The 13,289-nt window shown below is 39.5% G+C and overlaps 1 protein-coding gene across 7 annotated transcripts in view; it reads left to right on the forward strand.

Annotated features, from left to right (window-relative positions):
• Positions 1-13,289, forward strand: part of FAN1 (FANCD2 and FANCI associated nuclease 1) — a 42,677-nt gene that overhangs the window by 3,020 nt on the left and 26,368 nt on the right. For 5 of the 7 annotated variants that reach the window (XM_086849090.1, XM_086849093.1, XM_086849092.1 and 2 more), the window contains exons 3-13: positions 1,594-1,734; positions 3,106-3,301; positions 3,602-3,835; positions 4,303-4,434; positions 5,530-5,638; positions 6,361-6,480; positions 6,906-7,070; positions 7,990-8,158; positions 10,750-10,853; positions 12,182-12,376; positions 12,764-12,892. In XM_086849090.1, coding sequence (XP_086705216.1) covers positions 1,594-1,734; positions 3,106-3,301; positions 3,602-3,835; positions 4,303-4,434; positions 5,530-5,638; positions 6,361-6,480; positions 6,906-7,070; positions 7,990-8,158; positions 10,750-10,853; positions 12,182-12,376; positions 12,764-12,892 — 1,694 coding nt within the window. Of the gene's footprint in view, positions 1-1,593; positions 1,735-3,105; positions 3,302-3,601; positions 3,836-4,302; positions 4,435-5,529; positions 5,639-6,360; positions 6,481-6,905; positions 7,071-7,989; positions 8,159-10,749; positions 10,854-12,181; positions 12,377-12,749; positions 12,893-13,289 lie in introns of all 7 variants that reach the window. The other 2 variants (XR_015275840.1, XR_015275841.1) reach the window with 1 other exon arrangement.

Below are 13,289 nucleotides of genomic sequence, written 5' to 3' on the forward strand. Positions count from 1 at the left end.
TTAGATAAAAAACTTACTGTTTCTCTTTCAGTGGTATGATTTCAGAATTCCTGTCTCATGTGAGTTGGGAATACAGAAAGAATTACTGCAAAGTAGTGCTGATAAATCCATGTCTGCACTGGATGTGAGGGTCACAGGTGAAACAATCTCTCTTTGCAGGGTAGGAAAAATGCAGCAGTTGAGCTGTGAGAAGTGAGAGGATAGCACTAAGTCAGTAGATAACAAATCCTGGACAACTGACAGATGGATGTCATTGCCTTCAAGAAATACCAGGCAGGATACTTTAAAAGTTCAGGTAGATGAGTTATCTGTCCCACATGAGAAGTTTCTACTCAAGTATCATCTTTCAGTTATCATAACACAAAAAAACCCACACACCTTAGTACTATGGAGTTGCTTGAATATACATATTTTCCAGTATTTAATTATTTTCTGCTGAAATGTCTACCATTCTTCAGTGAGTTGTCTCTAACTTCATAAGTTAATGAAGCTTATTATGAAATTATTATTGCAGCTCTAGTTTGGTTAGTTCTGTGGTCTGGAGAAAAAGTGTCCATGTGTTAACCTTTTTCCTTTCTCCAGAAAGATAAAAACTGGGGACAGACTTTAAAGGAGTTATAACCCCATAGAGAAAATGACAAGCCTATATATCTGAATGTAGTTCTCCCATGAACTGATACTGGAAAGATTCTAATAAAGAAAAGGCTGGAAAAGTCTTATAAGGACAGGAGAATTGATAAATAAACTTCTAATGTTTATCTGCCATTTCTTAAGTATGTCTAAGTCTGGTAGTGTTGCAGTGTTATTTCATTGATGATGAGTTTCAGTTAAGCAGCAACAGACAGGGGTAAAACATTTAGAAGTTAGTGGGGGTTGAATTAAGTATTCAGAAGGTTGTGGAATGTAGTAATAATAGCTAGACTATTTTCAGCTAAAATTTAATAAGCTTTTTTGTTGAATTTCAGCATCGTTAGTATTTTAAAAGTCTTTTTTAAAGGCACTTTAAAAGAATACTTCCCTGATAAAAATAAAATGAATAGGAGTTTTTTTCCTCATTGTTTTCAGTAGATATATTAGTATAATTTGGTTTATCTTTGGAAAAATAAGAATCTGAAGAATGCTGCATGAAGAGGTATTCTGTGGTTATGAAATTATTCTGTCAGACTGCAGCTTCTTTTGTTCCCTAGCATGAAATATTTGGTTATTGAATGACTGTTTAAGAAAGCAGAAAGACCTATTTAAGAACACAAAATGCAGGGTTGAAAAGTAAGTTCTCTTTTTCTATAAAACTAAATATTTCTTGAAGGGTAAGCATGTCAAAATGCATTTTAGTAATGTACATTACCTACAAAATATGTTGTAACACTTTTCCACCTACAAAACTTAAAGATTCTAATAAACTTATTAATTACCTGGAAGGGTAAGTCTGGTATTTTACCAAGTCTGCTGGTAGAACACAGGGAGATTTAAAGTGTGTTTCAGAGAGTACCTGCATCAAAGTAATTCTTCTGATTAATGTGGTGATTGTTCCTAGTACTGTGTTTAGGATTTACTCTTCTTTTTGTCCTTCCCTACTTTAAATAAAATTTGCAGTTGGTGGGCAGAAGTTGTATGTGAGACTTTTTCAACGCAAGCTGAACTGGTTAAAGGTGAACAAAATAGAGTATGGGGAGATAAGTGTGGATTTGTCACCAATAATTGAAGAACTAGCCGAAGCCAGATTTCTACAAACAGGTAAGGCTTATAAAACAGTATTTCTACAAACAGGTAAAGTTAATAAACCTTTAAAATACTACAAATAAAATCTGAAGTTGTATCCTGTTAGAGATCAATTCACTATATGCTTGACTGTGCCTTGGGAAGAGAATAGAGGAGCAGAATAAAGGCTTCAGGTAGATGAGTGGTCTTGTAAAAATACAAATAGTGCAAATTAGATAATAGAGAAGAACAGTTTTACTAAACAGCATTATTTTTATAACTCAAGAGAATTTTTAAATCTTTGCAGTTGTTTTGAAGTTGTAAAGGGTGTTCTTTTCTTGATGATTCCATTCCTTCAAAGTAGACCTGTGAAAAGATCCAGAAGGTGCAGAAGAATTTCAGGGTGAACCAGATAGCATTGTTAATACATTTTTTAAGAACCTGATGGCTATATAATTTAGGTCAAAGTTACAAGGTGATAATATAGCTTGAATTATAAGATATCAATGTAGCTTGATAAATCTGTATAACCTAATATCAGTATTATATCAATCTGATATCAATATAACCTAAATCATGACTTTTTATATATCTATATAACCTGACATCAGTATAACCTGAATCATAATTTTTATACCTATATAACCTGGATCATAGCTTTTTATACCTATACAACCTGAATTATAACTTTCCTACCTATATAACCTGATATAAATAACTTTCTATACAATGTAATGTATGTATATGTATATGGTTAACTAGTTGCTTAAGGTTGAATAGACAAATAAAAAGACAAAACTCACCAGGTGGATAGTTTCAGAGATCTGTAAGTATAGTACTAATGAGAAATTGGCAAATGTAAAGCAAATTAGCCACAAAATAAAGAATTTAGGCTGCATAGGACCAGACAGACCCAGGAACGCTGTAACTGCTCCAAAGACACAGTTGAAAAGTTCAGATGTGAAGAAGACCTTGGGAGCCTTCATCCAAGACCCTGACTACCCCCGAACTGGGGAGGTGCAGGCACAGTGCAAAAGAGCTCTATAACAACCATGAGCTTATAGAATGTGAATTAGTTCCCCCTGGTATGTGCTGATGTTGTAACTTGTTACAACAAGTTGTACAACAACTGTTGTAACAGTAACAGTGAGCAATACTTGCTGTAAAAATATACCACAGCACTTGACAAAGGTGGGTGAGTTAGGAGGAGATATCCCCTCACCACCAGCTCTGCAATAAATAAATACCTGCTCTATAGACACGGGTCTGTCAAGTTTTATTTCCAGCTTATCTTTCGGGCATCAAACCTAAATCATTAGATTAGTACTGGGTGGTATGAATGTACAAGCTGTTGCTTGAGTGTATGTGTATAACACAATGAATATATGTGGATAATTTTACTTTTAGAATCTGAATTGGAAGACCTGTGTGAAGGGTTGGATTTGCTTTCAGCCCCTGAGCTAAAAACTCTGGCAAAAATCTTTCACTTGCCAAACCCAAATGGTCAGAAACAGCAACTTGTGGATGATCTTCTGAAGTTGTCAAAGCAGCGTTCGATCTTCAGCAGGAGTCAGGCTGGTATTGGGACAGTGATTTTAAAAAGGTAAATCTTTACAGTTGAATTTTGCAGGTGAATAGAAGTTGTGCTTTAAGTGACTGAAATCTAGATGCCTTTTCAAGAAAGGAATGTATTTAGTAAAATTATTAATAAAAGGGTGGCATTATATTTCAATTCACAGTGAGTCAAAGAGAAGGGTGAATACTTACCTGCATAATCTCTCTCTGCTTCTTTCAAGGAAAATCAAGTTTATGCATTAATTGTCTTGAAAAAAAGTTACACTTCTTTCAGTATATTTCAGTTTTTACAAGTCACTGTAAAAACCATTTTTATTTGTCCTTCCAGGGTGAAGGACCTGGCTGGAAAATGTGTCAGGGTCTGCAAAGGTGCTCGGGCTGTCTTTTCCCGAATCCTGCTGCTGTTTTCACTGCCTGAATCACTGGAGGAGGAAGAAGCTGGCAGTGCTGGGCAAGGCCTGCTCTCCACAGTCCTGAGGGCAAACATGGGGCATATGGTGTTCCCCAGTTACACAGTAAACAGGAAAACACAGGTCTTCCAGGACAGAGAGGATCTCATCAGGTACGGAGAGCTTTGGAAACCTGGAAATGTGTTCATTTCTAGAAAAGCTTTACTGCAGCACTTGTGCAGGCAAATAAGAATTCATTATAGAACTCCAGATATAAATCTGTAGAAGTGTTAATTTTGCAATTATTTTAAGTACACTTTTGTATCAAGGTAGGACTTGTAATTCACAGTGGCTTGCACTTGGAAACAAAATTGCTTATTTATTTGCTGTATGATCATGTGATGAAAGCTGTTTCTTCATTTGCTGTGCTGATTTTGAGCTAAACAAAAATTATATTCTCTAGTGTTAAGTAAATTTAAACATAATGTGCCCTGCTAGTTTAAACTTTGCTAATCCTACAAGATTAAGAGTAAAGATGGCTTCACGGTTCAATGTCTTTGGAGACTGGAAGGGAAACAACTTATTTCTTTCAACTGTAGATGCTTTTTAAGCATAATAAAGTTGTAGGTTTTTACCACAGGTATGCAACTGCTGTTCATCTGTCAAATGATATAGCCACTGCAATGGTAAATGGGAACTGGGAAGAAGCTAATAATCTCTATTTGTGTGCTAAAGAAACCTGGAACAAACTGAAGAATCATGCATCTTTGAGGTAGTGAACTGTAAACTTCTTATCTTACCTTGGGTACTTTTCCTTTGGAGAGAGGCTTATCAGCTAGGGATGTTATTTGAACTGGATAAAGCAAGAGACTTTAATGTTCTTGAAAGCTTGGAACTTCATGATTGTTTAGCTTGTAAGTTACAATATGAAAAGATGTTTTTTATAAAATCTTGGGAAAGAGTTGGTAGACTCTATGGATATAGCACTAAAACAGTCTGTTCTATGTGCCAGTGCAGGAAAACAAGAACCTTATTTTTCCCTTGTTACAGATATTTTTTTTTAATGGCTTTGAAACAAATGGCAATAAGCAGAAATTAAAATTGACTGTGAGCAAAAGGATGTTGCAAATGTTATGGGAAAACATGCTGGGTTATTCATGTCTTTAGTTTTCCAAGTGGGTGTTGCTCAGGAAATGCTACTGAAACTCTGAGAACTGAAATAATATATATTGGGTTTGAAGTGTTCTTCATCAGTTTTTCTTTTAATTATTTTGTTTTCTGGCTTAATGATACACCACAAGTTAAAGTCTTATGTTTGGCTTTATATTCAATTCCATGGCAACTGATTTAAAATAATATTCATAGAGAATCATTTGGAGGTCTGTTCCATTTTACACTGAAGACAGTGGAAAAATCTATTTTGATTTTAGTAAGACATTCAAAAGACTTTGTCCTGAAACATAGAGGTGCCTACTGAAAAGATGTTAGTTTTCTTTTATGGCAGGAAATTCCTGTTCAAAACTCCTTCTTTTGTTCAGCTTTGTTTCTGAAGTTAAACTGCTGACTTATGAGAATGAGTTGATAACAAAATATGATGCAATAAGTTACTGTTTTGCATCTGTTGTAAAAGTGATTAACTGATAATTCTACTGGTGTTGAAACTAAAATATGCTGTGCAAGTGCAGCTCGCACCTGCTCCCTAAGCCAAACTATGGCCTTACCTTTGGGTTCTTGACTTTGCAGCTGGGATACTCATTTCAGATCAATTTGGATATATAAGGCATTTAATTTGGTAAATACTTTAGGTATAAGGATTCTTAGTAAAACTGACACAATTAAATTCATCTGAACTGCTCTTATTTTTCAGCTATCACAGAATTTTACCTGATTACCTGCGACGTTTCACAGTTGGCTGGGTGTACACAAGAATCCTTTCTCAAGGAGTTGAAATTCTGCAGAGACTTCACAAGTATAAGGTAAAGTGGTGAGCTGAATAGAAATATGTGCCTGATTTTTGTACATTAATTTACACTTCTGATGTGCCTGGAAAATGGTGGTAATGTTTGCCAGGGCTTGCTATAGTTCTAGTAACATGTTACTTTTAAGGGAAAAGAGCTGTTTTTTTGTGCTGCTTTAGAAAGTTTTAAATTGTTTTGATTTCTGCTTATGCTTTGAAGATTTACCATATGTAATGCACCTTAAAACTGTTGCTGAGATATGCTAGTTTCATTATTTAAAGATATCTGTGTTTCACTAGATGTGGCTATTGATTTTAAATAAGAGTAATCTTGAAAGAGAAATCTTCTAGAAATCCTTGGGTCTTCCTTAGGGAATTAACATCTCCAAAGACCTCTGACTTCTGTTAATCAGATTATTTTGAAAAAGACGTCACCTCTGCAAAAAAGCAACGAGTAATACTTGAGATATTTTTCATATACATTAAGGGATACGGAAAGGATAAAAATACTGTATTTCTGGCAGTTAACCTTTAAGTTTACATAAAAATACCTCTATTCTAGAATTTTAAGATACATGTATGGATCTGAAATGGCTATATTGGGTAGTGGAGTAAAAAGTAGGTTTGGATTGTCAAGCGACAAAGTTTCTGTAGTATTCATTAATTAGAGGGGAAAGTGAAAAGCTAACTTGAACTTGGTTTTGTAACCCAGTTAATAACGGTTCAATCCCATTGCTACAGGAAGCAGTGCAGCAGCTGCAGAGCCTCCTGGCCCAGGATGTGTATTGTACTGACAGCAGAGGGAGATGGTGGGATCGACTCGCTCTGAATCTACATCAGCACTTGAAAAACACTAAGAAGGTATCTTCACAACTGCAGCTGGAAGGCTGGAAACACTGCGGGCATTGTCTGAAAACATTTTAAAAAGTATTTCTTATGGAAAGAACAGTGGAGTAGAGTCTCCTAAAAATGCAGATTTTGTTAGGAATCCTAAGGTCATACAACCATTTTCAACTAAGAAAATTAATCCACTTCCTTAATCTTATACTGATCAGTAGAAATTGAGAGGAATGTCTTTTTTCTGTACTAGTGTAAATTTGAATCCAGAAGCCTCATTGTGCAAAATGTTACTCATTGGTTAGAACTTTACCACATCAGTTAGCAAGGTGTCCCTGTCCTGTACTCTCGTTCTTACACTCACATTTGTGCTTCAGTCAATTGCTCCTGAACAGAGAGGTGTGCAGAGGTCTCTGTAAATTGCTGTTTGTTCCCTTGCTGTTTGCCAGGCCATTGGCTGCATCCGGAGGGGGCTGGCAGACCCAGCCGTGCGCACCGGGCACCGCCTGTCCCTGTGCCAGCGCGCCCTGCGCATCCGGGACTCCCCCAGCTGCAAGCAGTTCCAGGGCCTGCTGCAGGACCTGCCCATCCTCACCGTGCAGGATGTGACACACGTAAGGAAGCAGCAACTCATGAGCTCTTTTTACTTCTGACAAATAAAAGTAATCTGGGAGACTTTAATGTTAAATGTTAAATGCTGTCCACCAGCCTCTGACTGACATGGTGCAGGAAAAGGAATACAAGTGTGTTTCTAAAACAAAGCCCTTTTGTAATCAAATACTTCTATGTTGGTCAGCTTCTTATTTGAAGTTAGTCAGCTGTACACTGATCTAATTTGCATTGCTTTATATGTGTTATGGATGTGATCGGCCATAAACTCTACTAATGCCCTCAGAGCCTTCATTTCTGGCTGAAGAGTCTGATCAGATCAATGCACTGCCTCTGGTGGCTGCAGGCCAAGCATTCTGTGTGGTAGAAAATAGTCACCTTAGCATGTTGTCAGCATTAGATTAATGGCTAAAAAAATGCCACTGTTCTTTTAGGAACCTTTAGAAGTTACACACTGTAAATATATGTTATGCAAATATTCAGTGTGGGGCACTTGCATGATATTTGAATGGATTTTAAAAAAATCTATCTTTTCCATACTATTGTAAAGATAATTCTGTCTGGGCAAAATCAGAGCAGAGTCTCACTTCCTCTCTCAGTGTCCTCACCACGTCTTCCTGCAGCCCTTCTTTGTCTCAGCCCAGTCTGTCTACTCAGTTTTCTGTGTTTTTGCTCCTTGTGCTGATAGAGAAAGGCTACATTCCCATCTGCCCAGAATTTTTGCTAGACATTTGTTTTCTTTAAAATGTTTTGGTTTATAAAAGCTAAACTGGATGATTTCACAGGAATGACAGGTTAAATTATATTCAGTTGATTTTTGGAAACAAATCTAGTTCTGATTTTGAGAAAATTGAGAAGGGCATTTTGGGCTAAAGCTTTTTAAATGTGATGCTGGAAAGTAACCAAATGTTTTAATATGCTCAGGTTACAATCAGTGGAAAGATGTGTCCTCAGACAGGAATGGGAAAATCTGTGTTTCTCATGGAGGATATTGGTGATGGAGAAGGAAGCGAAGACTGCAGTGTATCCACAGTCATGTGCTCGGTTGAGGAGCTGGCATTAACTCATTACAGGAGGAATGGTTTCGATCAGGGTAATAGTACTGTTGGTTTGGGGATATTTTGCAGTAAAATAACTCTGGGAGTAAGTAAAGAAACTGTTTACTAATCCGTTTAGTTAATAGACCAGTTGTAGCTGGTTTCATTAGACCAGATTTTAGGCTGATTCTGTTTCCTTCCCAACCACCTCTAATACATCACTTCCTTACCAAAGTGCTCTAACATGAATTTTCAGCCTCACCTGCTTCCTGGCCTTTAATGATTTGCTGCCTTCATTTACCAAAGGTGGTTTTGAAACGTATTAGGAAAACCCCAGTGTTTTTTCTTCATCTTACACAGAAAATCACTTACTTTGCCTCCCTTACCATTGAACAGCTAAGGATAAAACAGTTTAGGGTAAAATGCTAGCATTATCATTTAAGGGAGTGTCACTAAGCAAATGTAAATCTCCACTGATTTTTAGTAGTAGATGTCCATGAAAACAGTATGTACTAATAGCACAACACTGCAGGATTTTTTTGAAAAGGCTCTACTAGTAGCTTTTCATGTATTTTTACAATTTAGGGGCTATGAAAAGCCATCAACTAGTAAGAATATATACGTCTGTTTTACAGGAAAAAAAGCAAAATACAACAAGGTAGGCCGGTTCTTTTTAAAGATAAAATTTGTATCTTTCTATAAGATATATATTTTAACATAGTTTATTTTATTGATAATACTGTTGCAGCAAAAGTGAAAAAAGATCAGAAGAAAGTAAATAGGAAGGGAACAATATATGGAATTTGGGAGAATTGTGCTGAGATTCCTCATTCCCACCCACTCATCATTGGTGTTCTTGGCTCAGTACAGTTTTGAGCACACAGTGGCCATGTGTGATTTAGTGAAGATCCAGAATAGCCATGCCAGCTCCATGCACACACCCCAACACACACATGGTCTCTCTCATATGTATGAGATATCATGCCTGTATAATACATATATGAATATATATACATTATATGGTACATAATAACACACATGTTCTGGGATCTGTGTGTGTGTCATGTAACATTACATAAACTACTATAGATATATTGTACTAACAGACTAATAATGAATATACATCACAGAGTGGCTGAGGTTGACAGGGAGCTCTGGGGTCACTTTGTCCAACCCTCAGCTCAAGAGCCAACTCTCCCAGACCATGTCCAGCTTTAGAGTATCCCAAGGAGGGTGAGTCCACAGCCTCTCTGGGCAGCCTGTGCCAGTGCCTCATCACCTTCACAGTGAAAAAGTGTCTCCCTGTGTTTGTACATTTATATAGAGATGTTCACAGAACTATAGAACCATTGAATGGTTCAGGTTGGAAGGGCTCACAGTGGGGTCATCTGGTCCAACCCCTCTGCTCAAGTGAAGTTATCCCAGAGCACATGGCACAGGATTGTTGTGGAATAGCTCCTGGGAGGGAGACTCCACAGCATCTCTGGCAGCCTGTTCCAGTGCAGAGGTCTTCACTGTAGAAGGCAGTCAGTTTCATCAGGCATTATTTAGCTGTAGTGAATCCATGCTGACCACTCAGGATCACCTTCTTGTCATCCATGTGGACAGAGATGGCCCCCAGAATGAGGCACTCTGTCACGTTTCCAGGGATTGAGGTGAGGCTGACTGGCCAGGACTCCCCCGGGTCCTCCTTTCCCTTTCTGCAGAATGGGTGACATTTGCTTTCTTCTGGCACCTCTCCTGATAGCCACCACCTTCCAAAGATGATAGTGAGTGGCCTCACCATGGTGTCTGTCCACTCTCAGCACCTCTAGGTGCATCCCCTCAGGGCCCATGGACTCGTGGATGTCAAGTTTGCCTTGGTGTTCTCTAAGCCAGTCCTCCTGAACCAAGGGAAGGTTTTTCAACATTCCTTTCCCCAGGTCTTCTGGGTTAGAGGTCCCTGAGAGCTGGTCTTGGCAGTGAAGACCAATGCAAAGAAGGTGTTCCAGAGCCCTGCTCTCTGTGTCCCCTGTTACCAGGGCCCCTCTCCATTTAGCAGCAGGCCCCCATTAACCTGAGTTTTCCTTTTGGTGTTGAGGTATTCAAAGAAGCCCTCCTTGGTGTCCTTGATGTGTTGTTTTCACATGCTCATATGTGTGCATAAACGTGTAGGAGCATATGTATACATGAATATATGAACACATATGTATTTACATATATAAATGTATACATATAAAAGGCATAATAGGTAATATTCACAATAAAACATGTATATAGAATAATATTTTATACAAGATCTAATTATATACTATAAATATATGTCATGTTTTGAAAATATTATATATTATTATCATCCACATTGTATCTTTTTTTAATGTTAAAAAAATACTTTAAAATTGTCAGTTAGCCCAGTAAGCTTTGTGGGGGCCAGGCAGGGATGGGAACTGTGCTGCAGCTGAAGGCCCATGGCCTGGGAACAGCAGGCTTGGGGAATGGGGCAGAATGAACTGCATTTGCAGCTGCAGTGGGAATGTGTGCTGACATCAGCTGGCCATGAACCTGAACATGGCAAGTTTCTGCTTTGGGTCATGATGGCTCAGTATCTCTTCATATGACATTGCTGTAGAAATTAATGTTTCCATTTTTATTAAATTCTGCCCTTTAGGCATTCATGGGGAAGGCTCAACGTTTATTACGCTGTATGGGATTCTGATGTGGGATATCATTTTCATGGATGACATACCTGATGTGTTCAGAAATTCCTATCAGGTAATTTTGAAAGGCTTTCTTTAGTTAATTTATTTCTCCATTGCTGTAGACTCAGTAACCATGTTAAAATCTTATTTAGGATTAGATTAGCATTTTATTCTTTGTGTTTCCTTCATTTTATTATTTATTATATTTAGCTTATTGCCAAGGGCCTCCTCAGTAACCAGTTGCTGTGCCAGACTGGATTCACAGTCAGAGAATGTGGGATTGATCTGATTGAATGTTTGTGTCCTGTAGCTGAGCTCACTGAGCAAGGTGAAAGAAACAGTGGAGAAACACTGCCATGTCCCAGCCTAGTTCCTCTCATTGGAAAAGGACACATTCCACTGGGGGGGAAAAAAATAAAAGTCCGTTTCTTTTCAATATCTTTATTTATCAACCCACCCACCCCACCATTCCTTTTCGACAAAGGAAGCAAGCAAACATTACACAGCCCTCTCCAAGAGCTCCCTGTTGGACCCTAAGGTCAATGATTCCAGGTGAACTTGTGGCTTTATTTTTCTTCACCATCTGAAGCAGAAGTCCTTGTGGCTGAGCTGAACAGGCCCACAAGTAGGACAGGAAGGGGTTAGCTGTAACTCCAAAGGCCATACAAAACTGTGAAATGGAATTCATATAAATAGCTCCTCTTGTTGTCCTTATTAATGCACAGCGAAGCTATCCATGATCCTCAGGCATCACCAGTGATGAGCTGACAGCTCACACCTGATTCTCTTCTCACTCCTAGGTTGTATTTTGTGTGATTATGTGTGGCAGCCGTCTGTGTAAGGCTGTTTCCTAAGCGAGAGCTCTGCATTTGCTTTTGGAAAGCTGGTGGCTCTTGGGCCCTGCCTGTTCCACAGCATCAAAGCTGAATTGCTGCAGGGGCTTTTTACGTGCTGAGTGTTCAGCTCTGTCTCGGGGCTCTTCCTGTGGGCACTGGAGGATCCTCCCCAGCTCCATGATGGCTTTGTTCTTTCACCTCAAACTGCTCACTGTGCCTGAGTAGTTTTGATCCTGGGTCCAGATCCTGCCTGGAACATTACTGCTCAGAGCGCTGGGAATGCACAGAATTCTTTGTCTGTTAAAGGAAACCTCTGTCTAGAGTTCAAAACAACAGAGCAGAGGCCGACATGTGGCCAGCGTTTGTTGCACTGGCACTGGGTGTTAAAACAAACGCAAATTTTCTCCCATTTAATAAATATTTATGTGGTGGGCATGTTCAAGATAAATCAGCTCAATGTTTGAGTTACTTTGTAGTTAAGAAAAATATGAAGTAGAACATTATCATTCTGGGAATAGCTGTTGCAGTGGCAGTTCCTGAGAGCTGTATTTACCTTCTCATCCAGACAGCCCCCCTGGATTTATACACTGACAGCTTCTATGAGAGCAGGAGGGCTGTCATTGAGGCCAGACTCCAGCAGCTTCACACAGCTTCTTCGGAGACACTGGCAAAGTTGGTTGCTGATGTCTGGACCACTCAGGAGGGAAAAGCAGCAGCCCTGGTTAACTGGGGACGTTTTATTTCCCTCCAGCAAGTCCAGGTAAGTAACTGTTGCCCAGCATGGGCACTCCAATTAGGTCTGACATTCAATTTCTCATAGCCCTAGTGTGCTGATAAGAAGGTTGTATTGAGGCCTGAGCCGTGGCAGGTGGAGAGTGGTGGGAGGGAGGAATTGAGATGAGGCATTATTGCCCTGAACTTCCTATGCAGGCAGTGTTACAATTTTCTCAGATGGTCACTTTTTGCTGCAAAAGTAGCTGGGAACACAGCAGGGAAATTGATGTGAAAAACATCTACTTAAGTTTCTTGTTACACGAGACTAAACAAAGAGCTGAGCTGGGCCATCCAGTATTCTTGTGAGGGTTGGGAAATGGTTCTGCAGGAAATTAAAACCAATCCAAACCAATTACCAGACCTTCTCTTGCAGAGCCTGGTCTCTTGCCTTGGAGGAGCGTTTCTGAGCGGTGTTTTCCGGCGGCTTTCCAGGGACCTGCGGCACTGCCGGGGGGGACTGCCCGACCTGCTCGTGTGGCGCTCCCACAGCCGGCACTTCAAGGTGTGTGGGGAGGACGGGAATACTCAGCACTCAGTTGCCTTCCCTGGTGTAAAACCCTGCACTTGTCAGCCCACACAAATGGTAATTTCCTGTGGCGGTGGAGTCAGACTGGGTGGGCTGCCCTGGCCCCACGGAGCAGTGGGTGATTATCCGCTCCTGCAGCAGCTGCGCTGGAGCTTTAATGGGCGTAGGGAGCAGCAACGGTCTGCACTGGCTGAGGTTGGTGTAGAAATCATCTTTGATTAATCGTATTGTAAAGCACCTGGTACCAATCAGCCACACATCGACTGTTGTTAGCAAGGACTTCTACTGGCACCACTTAGACAAAATCTGGACTATTTGAGTCTACAACTGTGTCTATGTCTGCTACAGAAATTGACTAAACGGTCATGGATGG

This window comes from Cyanistes caeruleus, chromosome 13 (genome assembly GCF_971803275.1).
Source record: "Cyanistes caeruleus chromosome 13, bCyaCae1.hap1.1, whole genome shotgun sequence".
Lineage (NCBI taxonomy): Eukaryota > Metazoa > Chordata > Aves > Passeriformes > Paridae > Cyanistes > Cyanistes caeruleus.